The sequence below is a fragment of the Astyanax mexicanus genome, chromosome 2, assembly GCF_023375975.1.
Source record: "Astyanax mexicanus isolate ESR-SI-001 chromosome 2, AstMex3_surface, whole genome shotgun sequence".
Classification (NCBI taxonomy): domain Eukaryota; kingdom Metazoa; phylum Chordata; class Actinopteri; order Characiformes; family Acestrorhamphidae; genus Astyanax; species Astyanax mexicanus.
In genome coordinates, this window is record NC_064409.1 from 57,135,301 (window position 1) to 57,157,533 (window position 22,233).

The following is a 22,233-nucleotide window of genomic DNA, read 5'->3' on the forward strand; positions in this document are numbered from 1 at the left end:
GCTAGCCCAGTTTGGGGTGGACTGACAAAAAAACTCAGAGGAGCTGGAAAGGTGCAAAATTAATGCTGCAGGATCATTATTTCTGATGAGGCTACCTTCCTCTACATGGCTTTTTGCCTACAGCCCCAACATCTACTTACTCACTTCGTCTGCAGTGGAAATTTTTAGTACCTGTGAGCAAAACTAAAAGACATGAACTCTTTTTCATTTCTTGTGCTTTTAAATTGTTTCTTAATTGAAGTTTTATGTCTTAGTTTTAGACATATTTATATGGTAATGCCCTGAAGTTAACTGTTTCTGTTTTTGACACTGATTGTTGAATATTTGACATATTTCAGGTCTTACTGCTTAAAAATAGTTTTTTGCTGTTGTGTCCTTCTCAAATTTAATAAATGAAATTAAAAGAAATGATCAAAGTTAAATTTTGATCAACTCTGCCAACTTTGCCCACTTTACATAGCTGTAGTTTAAGCTGCCTTTTGTTGCCAGAAATTACTGACTTATCTTAAAACCAAATTAATATTGGCCCTTTGTCACATTGCACCGTTGCTAGTGTGAATGTAATTTTTCCGGAATGTGTTTCCTGATCAATTTGTACATGTACAAATCACTGTGAGTAACATGTCTATCTATATTTGTTGAGAGTGTGTGTGTATTATGTGTGTAACGTGTTTTGTCTTTGAATGGAGTTCTAGACGAGTGAAGAAACAGCTTTATCTGAATTAGATTAACTAAATAAAAAAATAGCTTCCTTGTTGAATAGAACTTGTTGAAACTGGACCTGTGCCAAAGGGAAACACACAAAGACAGACGCATACAGGAACAGTGCTTACATTCTCTGAGAAGAAATGGCTTTCTTCACAGTAAGGGTAACACACCCCGGCCTGCAGGACACTGCCCCAGTCACACGTCACACAGCTCTGAGGTGTGTTATCTGCAAACAATCGCACACCCATGTCATAAAAAATCTAACAGTATTAAAAAGATGCTTAGCTAACCTCACTCTGGTTTCTGTAAGCACTAGAGTTCGTAAAAGAGGCTAAACTAATAACAAATATCACAAACCTACTTTAGGAAACTTATTTAGTTACATCAAGTTGTACCAATTTAAACTTCAGTTTAGACTGATTGCTTTCTAAAGTTGTACCGTAATTGTTGGTTAGTAACAGGCTTGCACTGGTCATGACCAGCAGAAACGGGAACAAGTTGCTAAGTTGCACGTTACAAGTAGTCGATATTAAATTAAACTGACATTCACTTTAGGCATCAAAAGTCCAAAGGTTTGGTAAAACCTCTTTTTATTCTATATGTTTTCTTTTTTAATATTTTAACATTGTAAATTTACTATTGAAGAGATTAAAGCTATACAGGAACGTGTTAAATAAACCAGAATATGTTTTATACTTTAGATTTTTCTAAGTAGCTGCATTTAGCTTTGATGACACATTTGAATACTTGGTATTTTAATCTCAGTGTCTTCATGTGGGAGAGTCACCTGGAATAGTTTTCTCAGCGTCTTGAAGGAGTTCCTGGAGGTGCTGAACAATAGTTGCCGCTTTTCCTTCACTCTGTGAAGTTCCAGCTCATCTCAAATCACCATCTCAGTTGGGTTTAGGTCAGGAGATTGTAGAGGCCAAACACTTTTTTTTGTTTACTATGTAATGGCACATGTGTTCCTTAACTGTTTTGATGTCATTAATATTAATTTAAAATGTAGAAAATAAATTAAAGCAAGAGAAAAAGAAAACCATTGAACATGAAGGTGTGTCCACACCTTTGACTGGTACTGTAAGAAATTAGATTGATACGTAGTCTGTGTGACAAACTGGATTATTACATAACATTGAAAGCAAACCGATATCCAGATACTGATAATATATGACCTGCAAAATTTACAAGAAATTAAAAAAATCCAGCATTTTAAATTAAACTTTTCACCTGGAGTAGTCTGGCTCTGTACAGCTCTATACAATATCATGTCTGCTTACAGAACATTCCCTCATGGGTGATGGATAAGGAAGCTGATCAAGCAACACAATTTCTTGCCTTGTAATTATTGAAAAACTCTACAGCACTCTAAATCATATTTATTTAAGATAATAGGTAGAAAATAAATAAACTCAATTATTTTCTGATTTTGTTGAGCTAAGTCGCAAGTCTTTAAATTCATGTGACACCTCTGATAAATAGAAAATATAATAAAAGCCAGAGCATGGTCAGCTTGGTGATATCCAGAGCATAGCAATCCATAATCAATTATGTATAACAACAATTATTTATAACAATCATTATCTATAACAAGTAGATGCACATCATGCTTCAACCCAATCAGAGCAGATATCTGGATCCTCACCCTAAAGGAGATTTTTGTAAACCTCAGTCACATTTAATAGTGCAAACATTGTTGTCTGGATTATTACCTGTACAGGTCTGACAGCTGGTGTGACATTGCCTACAGCTGTCTCCGTTCTGGTAGAAGCGCTGTGGGCAGCGCTCCACACACAGTCTGGTGCCCTGCAGGTCCAGAAGGGGAGGAACACACACCCTGCAGGCTTCTGGCCCCGGTCCTGAGCACAGCTCGCACGATTCATCACACTTCTCACAGCGCTGCCCTGCTCGGTAGTACCTGGTAATAAAAACATAAGCCATTAATGGGCCTGTGGCAAATACAACCTGTTTGATCATATGGTTGTTTAAGAGTTTGGATCAATTAAAAGTAATCTGTAATTTGTAACTATTTGTAACTAGCAATTTCCTGGCAGAAACGAGAGATGATAAATAGACACATAGATGAGTGTGGGTCAGAATGACTGTTGACTGTTGAGTCCATGCAGTTTTTGGCTGCTGGGCAAATAAAACTCACTGGGGAAAAATTAAAATGAATAGGATTGAACTGACAGAACAAGGCAAGAAGAAAAAGATGAACAGATGTGTGTGCGTCTAAATGATGGTTAGAACTAGAGGGCCTTGACTGAAGTTTGATGGCTGTCAGGACACAGATACTCTACGCATCTTGGCATGTTCCCCTCCACCAGTCTTACACACTGCTTTTGGATAACTTTATGCCACTCCTGGTGCAAAAAATCAAGCAGTTCAGCTTGGTTTGATGGCTTGTGATCATCCATATTCCTCTTGATTATATTCCAGAGGTTTTCAATTTCGTAAAATCAAAGAAACTCATCATTTTTAAGTGATCTCTTATTTTTTCCAGAACGGTATATATCTTTCCTATTCTTCAAAAAAAGGTTATTATGATTGGTGGCTTTTAAGGGTATTAAAGCTGGTGTTGATATTGTATGTTAAAGCCATTTAAAGACACAATGCGCTGCAATTATCCGTTCACTTCTAATTAAACTGAACAGAATGTTCCCCCACTGCATGGGCGTGGTTTTCCTCTGATGATGTGCTCTGTCTCTATTGTCCATTTTCACTTCTTCACAGCAAATGTTGCGTTAAGATAAAAGTTAAATGAATTCTGCATATTGTGGAAGTTTAAATATTTAAATCTAAGAAAAATAAAAAATATACAAAATTAACACACTTTATTATTATTAGGGTTCAAGCACCGAAGGTGCGTAGAACCCTATTGTTTTTGCTAAGATTTTTCTTCTTATTATTATTATTATTAGGGTTCAAGCACCGAAGGTGCGTAGAACCCTATTGTTTTTGCTAAGATTTTTCTTCTTCTTCTTCTTCTTCTTATTATTATTATTATTATTTTTCTCCTGTAAAAACAGTTGTGCAGCCTAAACCGTAAGTCATAGAGAAATGAAACTTGGTAGGTAGATGTAGGATCATCTGTGGCACCGATTGGTCAAGTGGTGGCGCTATAAACAAGGCAATTCATTTTTCACAATTTTCTCAATAACTCAAAAACCATAAGACCTACATTCAAAATTCTTTTTTGATGGATTCCTTGGGTCAATACCAACAACTTTCCAATTTGGATCATGCACTTCCGTCTATATAGATTTTGTGCTAATTTGCATAATATGCAAAACCTACTTTTGCAAACTAGTCCTAGGAATTTTGACCAATCCTGGCATGTTTGGTATCAAAACACTCGTGAGAGCATGCGCTTCAATATTCATTAAGAAAAAGTTGAAATATGTAAACAATATGGCCGCCATATGCAAATTAGTCCTTCCGGATATATGCCCCATTCACTTCAAGAGGTAAATTTGGAGCACTGTTTCTCAGCAACCGTGCAACCTAGCAAGTTGAAACTTTGCATGCAGAATCTATCATACAGCCTCTAAAGGATGTTCAAAGGGCAACTTAATCAATCAACATGGCTGAACACCATCAGCCAATCAGCATTCAGCAGACATTTTGGCAGGCTGAATGTTGCCCAATCTGGATGATATTTGGCAGTTATGTTCAGGTGGAGACACTGTAGTGACCTGCAAAGTGCTGAAACAATCCTCCCACTGGGGGGCGCTGTTCCAAAAAAACGAGTATATGTCAATCATGCTGTACTATTTTGACATCTAATTGTTTTTGCCATATTTAGTACAGTGGCTCTGACAAATTTCTCAATACAACTATGTTTAAAAAGTGCTTTGTTCATTCATAATTGCTAATTGTTTGAAAATAGCTATATTGAAACTACTCTCTGGATATTTGGCCTATCACCTCCATTTCAGTCTTGCTGCACACTGTAGAATCTCTAGGTAAATGTTCATTAAAAACATTTGTGAAAATTTCACATACAATACTCTCCAGGCATCAAGCAATCTGTGCGTCCTTGGAATTTCTAACCTAAATTGCTGTAACTCTGCAGTATTTGCTGTAATCTCACAATGTTAAAGACCTCTGTACAATATCACTCTGATGAAGCGCCATTTAATACAGAACTAGATTAAGAATAACTTGACATTACATGTCATATCAGAACATTCACTCCTTTGTGCCTCTTCTCAACATTAATAACAGGTGAAAGACTTTTGATCATTTTAAATGTGACAGAATGTCTCCAATTGTGTTAGACCTTCTTACACATCACCATCCTATGCTCTAGTAGGCACCATTGTGCTAGTTGGTGCTTGATGAAGCGCCATTTAATTCAGAACTAGATTTATAATAACTTCGTAATTACATGTCATATCAGAACATTCACTCCTTTGTGTTAATTTAAACTTGTTTGGTCAAACATTTCAGCTTGTTCTGCAAAGGTTCAAAGGTCAATCTGAATACCACTTTGTGAACATTCTGGTTGAAGCCACCTGATCAATACCAATAACATGTAGACACCTTTTGACTAGTTCTAACTCACTTAATGAATATCCTACAAAGTTCACTAGATTTACATGTGAATTTAAGCACTGATCAGGTTGAAAGGCCTCTGCTCAACATTAATAACAGGTGAAAAACTTGATCATTTCTAAATGTGACAGGGCATCTCCAATCATATTAGACCTTCTTACACATCACCATTCAATGCTCCAGTAGGCACCATTGTGCAAGTTGGTGCTTGAACCCGATGATTGCCGCTTGCGGCTATATTTATTATTATTATTATTATTATTATTATATTTCTATTAAGTTGTCCAAAGGGGGTATACTTAGGGTGTTTATACTCACATTTAGACAACTAATAAGTTGTTGAAAAACTTAATGATATACAATCTTAAAAATATATCTGCACATTTGGTTACAAAACTACATATCAATATTCTTTAAAAGGAAATGCCAAATTTCACATTTCAAATTATGAGCATTTGTACAGTAAAGAGTGGAAGTAATCACCCTTAGTGCCTGCCAGGACACGATAATAAAGATAACCTGCTGTTTGGGGAGCAAGGTTCTACATCTAGATCAATAGCCTACGGAAATTACCTACCTACGCAACACAGTCATTTAACAGATGTTGCCTATTCAAATTATGTGTTTTGTGTAAAAGTAAGCCTGTTTAATCACACATATGCTGCATTAAAAGCAGATTTACTGTATGTAAAAAAAACTGTATTTTACTTGTAATTGGTGCCTGGAGGTCAATCTAATTTGATTAACTGAAGTACTGTTTTAAAGCCATTTTTAACCGAGGTAATCAGGACTATACATCTTTACACAGAACCTGCTAGAGGGATTTCAGAATATAGGCTTATGCTTCAGTCATGAAACCTTTAAAGATCTTGTTTATGTGGCAGTGACTTGTACTTTTGAAGATCACAAACATAAGTAGGTTATTTTTATATTTTGTTTAATATAAAATCTGCTTCTAATGCTGAAGGTTACTATCCTTACATTTTAAAAATAAACTCTTGTTTTTATATTGGTTTCATACAAGTTTTTTTTTGCTTGCACGGTTTGGCTTCTTTGAAATTAAAAACTGAACAAACTGAAACTAAACTTTTTTTTTCTGTTGTAAGAACTACCTAATGGAATTGAGTTTCCCAGATCGGAAAAAATATAAGAAATGTAAGGCAAAAGTTTTTTTTATGATAGTAAGTATCAGTATATATGACTCTTTCTGGGAAAATAATTGCACAATTGTAGTTTACAGGCCCTTTACAACCCATTTACAGTCAGTTTATGATTTACGGTCAGCTTGTGATAATGACAGTAAGCCAAGCTAAATGCAGGTTTTCATTCTAGGGCAAAATACCTTTACGTTATGTTAAGAAACAGACAGAGAGAGAGTTTAAAGTCACAGTACCCTGATCTCACATTGTTTTTCTTCTACAACATCTGAAAAATCAACCACAGATAATAGAAGAGTTTCTACGGCATGATGTAACAAGCTATTCTTAGCAGAGCGGTCACAGCTCCTATCAGCTGCCATGCTTTATCTCTAAAGTAATTAGAAGCAATTGCTTCGATCACAGCTTGACTGCTGTGTATTTAATTTACTTTCAACATCTGCTGACGTAAAATGTCCTGAAACATGCAAAAGTCCGACATCACTGAGTCATACAGTGTTCCACAATGAATATTTGTTTAGTGCAGCTAATACAAAGGATTACTGTCTGGACGGTAAACTCTGACGTGACCTCTGGGATGCCAATTCTTGGAAATGTCAGTGGCACCTTGACAGGAAGACTTTACATTTCACACCCAAAAAGTCTACACAGTCCTGATTCAAAATCATCTGTATGTTTACTGCCATGTAAGCTTCAGTTAGATAATGCTGATTGCTAGATAAGCATATAAAGTAAGAAACATGAATAATAATAAATACAGACCTAATATTATTGAGCATTCCCAAGATAAAGCACAGAAAGAGTGGTGAAGCATCATGCACCGAAAATCTGGAACTCTACTCTACTCTACTTGTAAAAATTAATTATTATCAATTCTTCTTCTTATTATTATTATAGTCAGTTTCGCTTATTTTTGAGGCATTTCCGATACACATGCAAATTGGCCAATTTTCTTACCTGTAGCTAGAGTACCCTACATCGCCCCCTATTTGTTTCAGCTAATAAATTAGCTGAGGCTATCTCAAAAAATTCTCCAAACATTCTTGAATATCTGTAGCAGCATAGATATTACAATGCCTCAAACATTACTCATTGGTTAATACTTGTATTAGATCTGCCCAACAAGAAGTCAGCCATTTTGAAAGATGTCTTGTTTACTGCAGAATGAGGTAGGCATTATATGAGTTTTTGAGTTTGTCAAAAGATAAATGTGAATAACTGCACATTTTGTAAAAAAAAAAAAATGTGAGTCCAACTTTGACTGGTTTCTCGATTTGGCCCGGTGCGACATGCACCATTATGTGAGGGCCCTATGTTCCCCTGACAGGGGGGGGCCCTCGTTATTATTATTATTATTATTATTTAATATTAAATCAGATCATGCAGGCAAACTTTCCATTCATTGCACACAGTGCTACACAATGCAGTGTTGATATAAAGCATGATCTCTGATGGCTGATGAAGTAACTGATAAGCAGTTGACAGCTGCATTTACACAGACCAATATTTCTTCAATCTGCCATTAAAACTTTTTGTTGAAAGTTGTGACTTTCAGCCCAGTGCTGCAAGTGTGTTTGTGGTGTATGCTTTACCCTGTAGGACAATGGGTGACGCAGAGATGAGAGAGTAGGTGCAGGTAGCCCGTAGAGCAGCTAAAGCAGTCTTTATGAGAAGCACCAGAGCAAGTGGCACACACATGATCACAAGGCATACAGAAACCCAGCTCAAGTCCATCAGCTTCCTCATGAGCACTGTACGTTCCATCTGGACACTCTGTTACACAGGAGCTATCTGTAACACACACACACAAACACACACACAAGACTAAGATGCACACCTAAAATATAAATACTACACAGACGAGATACTTTGGTATTTGTATAAGAAATACCAAACAGGATCTATTTTAATAGCTGGGTGGTTTATAGATTCAGATTCAGTTCCAACTAACTTCACTGTTATCATAATACATAAAACATATAATGCAAATGCCTAAACCTAGGTGGAGCCTTTTTTTGGCCAGGCAGTGTAGTACAAAACATAAAACAAACACTAAAAATGAGAAATGCAAACTCAGGTAAAGCAGACATGTCAAGGGTGTGTGAGAAGGTACCCACTCTGGAAGTGGGTGTGACTGAATAGAGATTTAGTCCTCTATTATTATTGAAACTGTGAAACTGTGGTGATTGAGCATCATCAGTCTAAAAACATTGTGAAATAAGGATTAAATATATTGTTCCAAATCTTATTTGGCTATGCAGTTCACTTCTGTTGTAAACACACTTCAGATCGGTTTCTCTCCTTCTTGATATTACTACAGCTTTGTGCAAATAAGTTGGGGAAAAACTTTTTTCAGTCCAAATGCAGCATCAGAAGGGGAGTTAATTCATAACTTCAATACATATTGGGTTGAACAATTCTTGATTAAATTATTGTTCTTGAAGAACAACAATAGCACTGGACAGTTAATGCTAAGTCAGAGTGGTTTCCTTCCTTTTTACCTCCTGACATCTCTTCTAGCACCTCAAGCAAGCAGAACATTAGGTTAAGTGAGAGTTCTTACAGGTTTTACACAATCAAGTTAATCCATGCTAAATTTACCACAAACAGCAAAGCTAAATATATAGTCAGAATGTAGCTCAAACTATTAACATTACTGTTGAGCACTAAATACACTGATTTCCAAAGAGGCAATACAGATTAAAAAATAATGAACAACATTAAAGTTGCAGTCCATATTCATTTGTTTCTAAACTAAAAGCAAAAGCATTTCTAAATGGAGAAGGGACAGAATATTGTGTTTAATGGTACCAGTGTGCTGAAACGACCATCCCCGCTAAGCTTAATATATTCATTTAAAAACTGGGGTGTCGGGTCGCTTTTCTCACTGAGCGCGCTCTCTCTCTGCCTGAATATAACCTGGAATCAGAATAATCTGCTCTAAAAGAAGACTATATATAAATATATATAAATCCAACAACTCTCATATAACTCAGCCAATTAAAATCAAAACATTTTATCTGCTGGATAAGCTGACCAAAAAACACATTTGTAGCATAGTTAGAAACAAAGCATTACCAGCATGACCAAGCTGGTCAACCAGCATTATCAGTATGGCCAAGCATGACCAAAATCAAATGCAACATAAACTATGCTGTACTAAAACCATACATAACTGCAAAAGCTGAACCTGAGCTGGATTTTTTTAAACTTTAGCCACTGTATGGATTTTGTTTAGTTTGTTTAGCTCTCTTGATTAACTGTACTGTAATAAAGAGTGATTGGATAAATAGATTTGATTGTAATTGCACTGTAAGTACAGAATATAGCAAGGCTTTTGCATATCCCTACACTGATATAGTACATAATGTACAGACTGCTTACACAAAGGTTAGACATTACCTGAATGATACTGGACAGATTTAATCTGTCTCTAGTACATATATAATGGGAAATGAGAACAGTGTAAAATTTTTGCTATTTGCACTCTCTATTTAAGCATATTATGTTTGCATTTCTCATTTTTAATGTTTGTTAAAAACAGCAACAAAGTAGTACCCTGATGTGATAATTAGGGTTGGGCAACATGGCACAATATGTCATGGAATAATATTGTTCACAACATTCAAAATTGTTGGCGAAAATGTTGGCGATCTAGTATTGCTACCTTGATAAAAAAAATCCAGCTCAAGCCCAGCTTTAATTGGCGGCGGGTCTTAATTGGTGTAAGGTTAAAAAGCTGATCATCCAGAGGACAACACAATAAATATTATACTGTAAGCAAGATGATAACCAGCTCTTCACCAGCATATTATACTGTATGTTGCATTTGATTTTGGTAAAGCTTAGTAATGCAAGTCATGCTGACTGTAATTTGTGTTCCTGCTAATCATGGTGGTCAACTGGCACAGTCAAGCTTGTTCTTACAGAACTTGTTGCTTTGTTTTGCCAGACTGCAAATCATGCTTGTACACCAGCTAAACCATCAATCAAAGACAGACTCTATGTTATTACATACACTAGCTTATCTAGTTTGACAAGCTAGAGCTGGCAAAGCTGTTTTATGAGAAAGATTGTTTCAGTTGGTTCTGAATAGAGATGAGTAATACAGGTCTAGAAAATACAAATCCAACTGCCTGGGAAATGGATTATTTAAATCATAAATGAAATCACTATTGTATTTCACACTCCTCCTTCAAACAGGAGTGTTTTTGGAAAGCCTTTAATACTTCTAAAAGCACCTGAGCATCTAACCCAATGGATGATTGGGTTTATGTTATCTGAAATACCTATAGACTACAAAACTGCAACAAACAATTTTAAACCTATTTTCATTCAATGCTAAATACACTGCCTGGCCCAAAAAAAGCTGCCACAAAAAAAGGGTCATATTTTGTTTGACCGCCTTTAGCTTAGATTGCGGCACGCATTCATCTCAAAGATTCTCAATGAGGTTAAGGTCTGGACTCTGGTGAAAAATCCATGTGTGAAAATGATGATCTCATGCTCCCTATATCACTTTTTCACAATTCCAACACCATGAATCCTGGTACTGTCATCTTGGAATATGCCCGTGCCACCAGGGAAGAAAAAAAATCCATTGATGGAATAATCTAGTCATATATATTCAGTATATTCAGGTAGTCAGCTGACCTCATTCTTTCAGCACATACTGTTGCTGAACCTAGACCTGACCAGCTGCACTAACCCCACATCATTTGCCTAAACCTAGGTGGAGCCTTTTTTTGGCCAGGCAGTGTAGTACAAAACATAAAACAAACACTAAAAATGAGAAATGCAAACTCTGGTAAAGCAGACATGTCAAGGGTGTGTGAGAAGGTACCCACTCTGGAAGTGGGTGTGACTGAATAGAGATTTAGTCCTCTATTATTATTGAAACTGTGAAACTGTGGTGATTGAGCATCATCAGTCTAAAAACATTGTGAAATAAGGATTAAATATATTGTTCCAAATCTTATTTGGCTATGCAGTTCACTTCTGTTGTAAACACACTTCAGATCGGTTTCTCTCCTTCTTGATATTACTACAGCTTTGTGCAAATAAGTTGGGGAAAAACTTTTTTCAGTCCAAATGCAGCATCAGAAGGGGAGTTAATTCATAACTTCAATACATATTGGGTTGAACAATTCTTGATTAAATTATTGTTCTTGAAGAACAACAATAGCACTGGACAGTTAATGCTAAGTCAGAGTGGTTTCCTTCCTTTTTACCTCCTGACATCTCTTCTAGCACCTCAAGCAAGCAGAACATTAGGTTAAGTGAGAGTTCTTACAGGTTTTACACAATCAAGTTAATCCATGCTAAATTTACCACAAACAGCAAAGCTAAATATATAGTCAGAATGTAGCTCAAACTATTAACATTACTGTTGAGCACTAAATACACTGATTTCCAAAGAGGCAATACAGATTAAAAAATAATGAACAACATTAAAGTTGCAGTCCATATTCATTTGTTTCTAAACTAAAAGCAAAAGCATTTCTAAATGGAGAAGGGACAGAATATTGTGTTTAATGGTACCAGTGTGCTGAAACGACCATCCCCGCTAAGCTTAATATATTCATTTAAAAACTGGGGTGTCGGGTCGCTTTTCTCACTGAGCGCGCTCTCTCTCTGCCTGAATATAACCTGGAATCAGAATAATCTGCTCTAAAAGAAGACTATATATAAATATATATAAATCCAACAACTCTCATATAACTCAGCCAATTTAAATCAAAACATTTTATCTGCTGGATAAGCTGACCAAAAAACACATTTGTAGCATAGTTAGAAACAAAGCATTACCAGCATGACCAAGCTGGTCAACCAGCATTATCAGTATGGCCAAGCATGACCAAAATCAAATGCAACATAAACTATGCTGTACTAAAACCATACATAACTGCAAAAGCTGAACCTGAGCTGGATTTTTTTAAACTTTAGCCACTGTATGGATTTTGTTTAGTTTGTTTAGCTCTCTTGATTAACTGTACTGTAATAAAGAGTGATTGGATAAATAGATTTGATTGTAATTGCACTGTAAGTACAGAATATAGCAAGGCTTTTGCATATCCCTACACTGATATAGTACATAATGTACAGACTGCTTACACAAAGGTTAGACATTAGTATGAATGTTTACAATGACAATGTTATACCACTGATACAGTAGATGTCAGTGAAAAGTATTTCTCAGTTACAAAAATGTAAATTATCAAAATATATGCCTGAATGCATTTGTTTTATAACTTTAATAACTAATTATAATTACCAAAAGTGCGACTTTTTAAGTGAAAATGTGGAACTGAGCGAGGTTTTTGGGTTCTTACTGTGGAGGTATCGGGGTAGGGCACATGTCTGGCAGTCTGTAGGTCCCGGACCTTCACATGACTGGCAATGGCGATGGCATGCCTGGCACGTGAACTGGTTGTCACGGAGAAAGGTTCTGGGTGGGCAGTCTGAGTCCCCAGTCACACCACACATCATGGTGTTGGGGTCCAGCACCAAGCCCTTCTCACACTGTGAGCACTGGGTGGGCTCCGGTCCCACACACCGAGCACATGTCTGGTGACATTCTGTGGGATAAAAGGAGAGAGAGAAAAACAACAACAAGCAGGTAAATGTTTCAAACTCTTAATATGTTCACTTTTGTTTTAATCAGATTTAGAAAGGCTTCTCACATATGTTGACAGATTCAATGATATGCATTTAAAGGGTAGATTACAGGCCATAGTCACTAGTGCTACTGAGATACTGAGACAAATACATGGATTTTCTATCCACATCAACTTAGAGAATCCAAATGTCTGCATGAACTTTAAATGCTTATTTAGGTAATAATAAGATTTCTACATTGCAGACATATTTTTACAGACGCAGGCATTCTTAGAGCCTACTCTATATCGCTGCAAAACTGGAGACAAGCCTCTTCTAAACAAGCATCTATATTTTTGATTACATTTGAGTGATTGCACAGACTAATAAAAAATAAAGAAATTAGATTTAGCATATTCATGTCCTGAGAAATCTGATTACTGAGCTAAAATCTTTATCTCCTTTTTCAAACTTCCTATTTACATTTCTAGTCCTCAATTTAATCTAAAAATCAGACCAAATAAATAATAAGATAACTGCAGAAATCCTATTATAATTAAATTAAATAGCAATATACACACAGTAAATGTGCCAGTGTTAGATCAACACTCTTAGAGGTTAATTAACACCATTAATTAATAATTTACAACATTGGGTGTGACACCAACAGTGCTGATTTAACATCTAAAATGGTAATACTGCCAATTTTCAGTATACTAAATATTTAATGCTGCATTTAGTTTGTAATATTCTGATGATATTTACAACAAGGTTTAATGAAGATAATAATCTATAGTCATTACATTATTAGAAGTGGGGGAGTGGTTAATGCATTACATGACCCTGCTGTAATGGGTGTTTGTTGGTGCTGTTTGTTAATTGATTTTTATGTCTGCTCTTTCTTACTAAACAATGTTGAAAAACCTCACTTAAAATAATTTTCTATAGCTGGTGATTGTGCTCAAACTACTCAAATATTCCCATATAAATCATCAACTTAGTGTGAGTGTGTTTTGTTTAAAGCTATATTTTATTTTTCAGAATTAACTCCCTTTTTAAGATTTCTGATCCAGCATTATCCGCAGATGTCAGCCTGATATTGATACACACTATTTCAAATATGCTCTCTAATGCACTGTAATTTTTTAACTGTTCCAAGACAGCCCATAAATCTCCACCTGATTCACAGTATTGAGAACAGAATTGAGAACACCTATATATATAATCAAAAATCACTCAAGAGCCAGATCTAAGGGTAAAGCAAAAATGTAATTTATATTTGTACAGCAACTAACAACTAGGCCAGTTCAACAGTGCAGTTGTCAGATGTAATATATGAATTTATAACATTTAAAACTAGTGTTTAGTCATAGGACAGTTTTCAGGAGGTGCTCAATCACACTTAAATACACACTCAGATTTGATAATATTTGTGAAGGGAGGCCACTTTAAGAGGCCTGGTGTGTGTTATGTGGACCATGACCTCACCCTGACATTCCATGCTGGAGGTCTGGTAATAGGTGCCTGCAGGGCAGTCATCTGAGCATCTGCCCTCATACAGCTTGGGGGCAAGAGAAGAGCAGGTCTCACAGTCATCTGGGAGAGGGCCAGAGCATGTGGCACATGATACATGGCAGTTGACGCACAGGCCCTGGTCCAAGTCCTCAAAGTAACCCTCTGGACAGCTGGCTTTACACTTGCCGTTCAAGAGGAGGTAGAGAAAACTACACTCTGAAAAATAACCACAGCCACAAATCAAATACACACATATAAATGTGAGATAAATACCACCTGACTGGAGTGCAATTAAGAAGTGCATGGCATTTTAATTGTTTTTTGATAGTCAGTCAATAAATGAACAAATCAAGATAAAATTACATCTTTTTTTGTCTGTATAACTGAAGGTGTGGTGACTCACTGGAGCATGTGTTGTTATCTGTACAGACGTCACAGTGAGGGCCACAGCGTCGGCAGGTTCCATCATCAGCAGCGTAGCTCCTGAGGGAGCAGTTGCGTCTACAGATTCCATTTTCCAAATAGAGACCTTCTGCACATGCCAAGCACTGTGACCTGCTCCCATCACAAGTCAAGCAGAGGTCATCACAGGGCTCGCATGTTGCCTCCTCTGTCTCAAAATAACCACTGGAAACATGGACACACACCACACACAGCATTTAAAAAAATGAGATTGCTATGGAAAACATGCAAACAAAATAAAGTTTATGCTCTATATTTCTGTCTTATATAGAGCTGCTATATTTAATGGTGCTGTATATGATATGATTTATGCAGTCATGTGGTTTGAGGTGTGTTTGTTTTGCTGTCGAGTTCAAGAATCAGTCGTTCATATATATATATATATATATATATATATATACATATGAATAAAATAGGAGACCAATTCAGTTTCTGAATCAGTTTCTCAGATTTTGCTATTTATAGGTATATGTTTGAGTTAAATGAACATTGTAGTTTTATTCTGTAAACAACGGACAACATTTCTCCCAAATTCCAAATATAATTATTGTCATTTAGAGCATTTATTTGCAGAAAATGATAAATGGCTGATATAACAAAAAAGAAAAAAAATACAGAGTTTTTAGTCCTCAAATAATGCAAAGAAAACAAGTTCATATTCTTAAAGTTTTAACAGGTCAGAAATCAATATTTAGTGGAATAACCCTGGTTTTAATCACAGTTTTCATGCATTTTGGCATGTTCTCCTCCACCAGTCTTACACGCTGCTTTTGGATAATTTTATGCCATTCCTGGTGCAAAAAGTCAAGCAGTTCAGCTTGGTGTGTAGGCTTGTGATCAGCTTCCTCTTGATTACATTCTACAGGTTTTCAATTTGGTAAAAAAAAAAAAAAAAAAGAATCATTTTTAAATGGTCTCTTATTATTATCCAAAGCTGTATGTATATATATATATATATATATATATATATATATATATATATATATATATATATATATATATATATATACACACAGCAAAATCGAAAATGAACATCTTACACGAAAAGCAAACTTCCTAATACAAAATAAAGGTAATCAAATCCCACAAGCTTTAACTCTGATACATTTTTAATCACAATAATTTCAGTAGCATTGACTCACTCTGGGCATTCTGACCAGCAGTTGCCTTGGAAGAGAAAGAGCTGATAGCTGCCAGTCTTACAGCTCACGCACTGATCTCCACTCTCACACACCTCACAGTTATCTGAGCACCTCTCACATAGCTGACTGGAGCTGTTTCCATAGAACCCTAATGGACAGCTCTGTACACAGATTGCATCCTGCTGCTCCAACATGTAGCCTGTAGGAGAGAACAAGTAGTTTCAATAGTAAAAAGAGGAGAATACAAGGAAATACTGTGAGACACTGCTTAATTGTAGTAAGTCCACTACTCTGTATGTTGTAGTGCTTTCCTTTCTTTCAGAGACCTAGTTCACATCAGGAATGGGTGTGGGTGGGTTTATGGCTGCTTGCACTAATGCTAAACTAGCATGCTACCTATCCAGCCAGGCGCTACTTTATTCCACACTTAAGTTCTGTCCAAATTGTCCAAGTATTTGTGCAAAGATGCATCATATAAAATAGGAAAAGGAAAATAATATTCAGTGACTACAGGCATCTGTGTCATGTTCAGAACCGCACTGCCAGGGATATGAACAAAGTACAGTGGGAATTTAAAGTTCACAGAGCAGAATGTGGGAACCTCGGACCCCCCTTGTATTTTGTGATTGGTCAAAAGAATTTATTCAGCCAATTGATAAAGAGAATGTCGCTTCACAAAGTCATAATTTATTTACATGAAGTTGCTTGTCACTTGTATCTCTTACTTTGGCACTTGCTGCTTTTCACCGAATTGAGGCTACAAATTGTTTCCTCTTATTGAAATTGAATGGCCGCTTGTCACTCTGTCACTTGCTAGTGTGAACACAGGGTTAAAAGCAGGGGAAACTCTCAAACTAACAGGGCAGTGCAACACCTGTACCAAAAATTATGCTATGTTTAGACTGCCAGCCCAAATCTGATTTTTGGCATATCCAAATTGATTTGTCATAGTCTGAACAGTAAAAAAAAAAACAGAAATTCAGATTTTTATATATCTGATCCACATCAAATTTAAAGGTGCTTTGAAGTGCAATTGCAATTTGATTTGTACAAATTATCACTAACAAATACACGTTTAGACAGCTATCTCAACAGATCTTAACTAAGAAACACATTCAATTTGCCTGCAATCTGAACATAAACCTGACAGCAGGATATCTTGCTTAAATAACACTTATACACAGCCTTAGTAGGCTAGGCTTCACTGACACTTAAACACAGATACACACTGTTCACATCATTATGAAAAGCAGAATGTAGAAATGAGTAATACAGTGAGAAAGCTAAATACCATTATTGTAATAAATCAACAACAACATGTCCTTGAGTGTACTGTGAGTATTTAAAAAACACTGACATTTTATGAAACGCATGTCTTATAAACTATTCTACAGCTCAGCATGGTTCTGTTTAAGGGTTGTAAATAGAATTGTAAAATGGGCCAGTTTACACCCATATGGATATACTTTGATCGGACTGTTAACAGTTGTCATTAAGATGTGTCTCCAGTGTCAGCAGACAAAACTCGATTTACCAGTGTGTTTCCATTTTATTTCCTGTTATCTACTGATAAGCACATACGCAAGCATGCAAACACACTCCCACAACGAGAAAGAGAGAGAGAAAGAGAGAGAGAGAGAGAGAGAGAGAGAGAAGAGAAAAAGTTGGAGAGAGAAGCCAAAATCCATAGTAATTGTAATTGTTTTTTACTTCCAGACAGCTGAAATTTAATTGTGATCACATCACCAAAAACGCAGGTTAAAAGCAGGCATAAACAGGACAACTGCGTTTTAGTCTCACCAACCATAGTCATACGAACAAAGTCATACTAACAATCTGCACATTACAAAATAACTTTCAATACAAGAAAAAGAACATTCTAGACTGCATTTTATTCGTCTTATGTGATAACTGGATTTGCAACTTTTAGCAGCCAACTTTTAGTAACCACATTCTTTCTATACAGTAAACAGTAAAAACTGCCTGTAAGTCTGGTTGGCTTTGTCATATTTTCCACCCTTGGAAGAAAGCGAAACTTGTCTTTTACCAGGAGCACAGCTGTAGCAGTTCTGTGTTTTTGGACCATAGCATGCCTTGCAGGACACATCACAGTAACGGCAGTCTCGAGTCACACCTTCAAAAAAATAAAACAAGAAAGACTTGTGGATCCCTGTGCATGTATCAGTTCATCATTATTTACATGTTATATAACAAGTGACACAAAAGTAATTCTATAACAGATGTAATGCAGTATTCAAACATGTCCAGCAGAGGTCAGGCTACTATCTGCACATTAAAATCCAAGCCTGTGTTCAGTAAAGCTGTGCACTGATCGTATATCACATTAATGATCCTGTAGTGAAGCACAGCAGAGATTGATTACTCCTTCATAATCTTCAAGTGTTTAAGAACATTAATATTGTATAAAAAGAAGTGTGTAATGAAATATAGTGTTTATAAACTTCTAAGATGTTAGGATCAGACCTAGTGCTGGGTAATTATTCAAACTGTTCAATATGAAAGCTGCTTGTAATTTTAAGGGAGCTGCTTGCTATTCTTAAATTAAAAAAAACTTTTTTTACAGGTTTCATTGTGTTTGTGTGTTTTTTACTCGCTTAAAAATAAGTATAAAAGTTTTGAAGTAGTTTCATAGCTCTAATTGGGTTTATGTTACTATTTTTGCACGTCTACACAAGAAATCTACAAAACTGTCTTTTCCAGTTATGTTAAAGCTAAAAAAACACTCATATATTTGAAGTATATTAAGAATATATTTTTTACAATATCAACCAGCTCTAATAAAACCCTTTGTATTTAATGATTAGATGTTGTTTTCACACTTACTGTCAAAGTACTGGCCTTCAGGGCAATTGATGATGGGGCACTTTCCATATATGGGGCGATTCCAGCCACTGCATCTGTCACAGTCTCTCACTCCTGGGCCGTGGCAGGTTAGACAAGAAGAGTGACAAGGCTGACAGCGCCACCCTCTGGCATCTCCGAATGTGTCCTGTGGACACTCTTTCACACAGGCACCATCTGACAACAGAGCAAAGAAAGCATGTCTGAATTAATAAAATCTATTTACAGGTGCAATTAAAGGTTGAATTCAATATTTTTTTTCCAGAAATAAGGGGGAAATTGTGTGCTTTAGTTTTTTGTCACAATCATTCCTATATGTTTATGTCCAAACTCATGTTTAAATGTCAAAATGTTAGAGTAAGAGTGACTGTCAAGACTTTCATTGTGCTTCCACATTTGCATTTAGCTACTTTGCATTCAATCACTATGGACACGAATTTCACAGTCAAATGAGAGAAGCAAATCTTGTGCACATTCTTCAGCCAACAACGCACTTAATGCAAGAGTTCAGTAAACATATAATCTATTATTTTTTTCCTTTAGTCCTGCTGCAGTCACCAAACCAATGTTTTTGGAGTCTTTTTTTAGACATTTCATTACAAAAAAGTTAATATGATTCCTAACATTGAATGTGTTTACATATGATCAATAATCCAATAACTACAGACAATTCAGGGTCTGTTTACATGCAATGGAAAGATTATGGGTAAATTCCAGGTATACATGAGTTAGGCAATAACTGAACTTCTACAGCTTCTACAGTCATACAGAAGCATGTGACATACATTTAAAACAAGTATTTGCCTTTTCCAGGTTTATACTATTTAAACTGGCAAAGACAACTTGAACAAGATGATAGATTTGTTTATACATTTCATTTGTTGAAAAAAAAAGAAATACCCAAAGTCAGCAGGCTCTTTGTGAAAAAAGTCTCCCTTCTGTTTTCCTTACTTAACCATTAAAATCTGTAGACAATTAGATAAATTAAACCAGACACAAGAGCATGAGACCTTAATTTTGGTGTAAAAGGCTGATTATTATACCAAGGTTTAAATCGCTGCTGTTGCTGCCAAAGGAAGCACAACCATAACAAATTGATTTTAGCAAAAGAAAAACAGTTACTGGAAAAAAATCTATTAATTAAATGTTTGTTTATAAACATATATGTTTGTTTCTTTATGCTATCCATATCTTGCCTGTCTAGCTGTATATTGCCAAAAAACTCAGAATATGCTGTACACACTGTGGAGGAAGTGGCCAGGCTGGCAGGCCAGGCAGAGCGTTTCACTCCTGCAGTCTGAGCATGGATCTGGGCAGCTCATACATAGGCCCCTGCCGCGCTCCTCATAGCTCCTCTGGGGGCAGTGTCGGCGACACTGATGCCTGTAGCTGAACAGAGAGAAAGAATAACGAGTCTGTAAAATAACACAGTTAAAGATTTTCTACTCTGAAGCTTAACCTTAAAAGTTACACATTAAATCAAACAGAAAAGTCAGAAGTGCAGATGCAAACCTGTAGATGCAATAGTAAATATGGTTTATTAACTAACTATGCAATTAATAATTATAATTATGTGACTCAAACGTAAATGTAAAGTACAAGAATCGCTAATTACTACATTTACAATTATTAATATCTATTGAGTCCTGTTATACAGCTATCTTTATTCATTTAAGTTAAGTCAAGTAGATTTATTCTCAATACTGCATTTGTACAGAACATACAGAGGATTGAAATTGCTGTATGTCCAGTTACATTGCTTAACTTAAAAATAAACCAGCCAATTAGAGCAGAGCTTATCTTTATATGATAAAATGAAAATCAGCATGTTTTATAAAACATGTGAATGGTGGTAAACAGTATTTTTCTAAATCTCCCAAAATGTTCAGACACTAAGATCTCAAGCAGAAGCCCTGCTTCTGTCATATATTAAATGTATATATTATAATATATATAATAATATAATATATATTATATATATTCTTATATATATTATATTATTCTTATATATATTATATATATTATATCATATATTATAGTCATAGCTGGTGAAAATGTTGTTAAACAGTAAAATGTGACCGAAATAGGAGAATATGGTGTTATTAATACTAAAGAGCAAGAAACATCATCTCTGAACTCCTCTGAACCTTGTCACCACAGGAACACAAACTCGGCAAAAGACTGGTTAAGAGCTAAAACTAGCCTAGTGAAACTTATCATCTCTTCCCCACTAAAAACCAATCTGGGCTACCTCAGATGACTACTACAAGGAGCTAGTAAGCATGACACACAGGCCTAAAAGATTAAACTTTTGCAGAATTCAGTATTCCTAACACACACTAGCCTTTAGTCTTTACTGGAATGTCCAAACACATTAATTGTGCTCCTGTTAGCTGTACTGAAGAACCGTAAAGATGTTTAAGGGAGTATGTAAACCAGTGAGCGCCCTGTTAAATAGTACAGGCAGAAGTTTAATAATGGTGGTCTGACAATCCTTTACTGGTGTTTTATGGCAATTTATTGAGACAAATATAGACACAGCTCTGGAAAAAAATAGTTACCTTGATTTTACCAAATTGAAAATCTCTGGAATATAATCAAGATGAAGATGGATGATCACAAGCCATCAAACCAAGCTGAACTGCTTGAATTTTTGGACCACGAGTGGCATAAAGTTATCCAAAAGCAGTGTGGAAGACTGGTGGAGGTGGAGAACATGCCAGGATGCATAAAAAACTGTGCATAAAAAACAGGGTTATTCCACCAAATATGAACATGTTTTCTTTGCATTATTTGAGGTCTGAAAGCTTTTTTGTTATTTTAGCCATTTCTCATTTTCTGAAAATAAATGCTCTAAATGACAATATTTTTATTTGGGATTTGGGAGAAATGTTGTCCGTAGTTTATAGAATAAAACAACAATGTTAATTTTACTCAAATATATACATATAAATAGCAAAATCAGAGAAACTTACTCAGAAACGTTTTCCAGAGCTGTATATGATAATAAACTGTATAACACTACTACTGTTCTACTGGATTCTGAATTCAGGGGTGGTAAGTTTCTCCCCTCATTCTGAGTGAGAAATATATCATTTCTGGAGGCATTTGAGTTTGAGTTGCAGATTCCTACATTGAACTGAAATGGAATGCAGCATAAATATACGTCAAACAACTCATAATAAAGTTTTTGGCACATTTAAAGCTTGCCTTACTGCGCAGCACAAAGAGGC

The 22,233-nt window shown here is 35.8% G+C and overlaps 1 protein-coding gene across 1 annotated transcript in view; it reads right to left on the reverse strand.

Moving 5' to 3' along the window:
* Positions 1–22,233, reverse strand: part of LOC103024840 (proprotein convertase subtilisin/kexin type 5) — a 42,668-nt gene that overhangs the window by 8,203 nt on the left and 12,232 nt on the right. Inside the window, exons 5-14 of the mRNA XM_022672206.2 lie at positions 20,244–20,389; positions 18,983–19,177; positions 18,186–18,272; positions 16,139–16,337; positions 14,938–15,161; positions 14,508–14,750; positions 12,755–13,000; positions 8,015–8,213; positions 2,421–2,626; positions 834–934 (exon numbers count right to left, since the gene is read on the reverse strand). Of these exons, the coding sequence (XP_022527927.2) occupies positions 834–934; positions 2,421–2,626; positions 8,015–8,213; positions 12,755–13,000; positions 14,508–14,750; positions 14,938–15,161; positions 16,139–16,337; positions 18,186–18,272; positions 18,983–19,177; positions 20,244–20,389 (1,846 nt within the window). The remainder of the gene's footprint in view (positions 1–833; positions 935–2,420; positions 2,627–8,014; positions 8,214–12,754; positions 13,001–14,507; positions 14,751–14,937; positions 15,162–16,138; positions 16,338–18,185; positions 18,273–18,982; positions 19,178–20,243; positions 20,390–22,233) is intronic.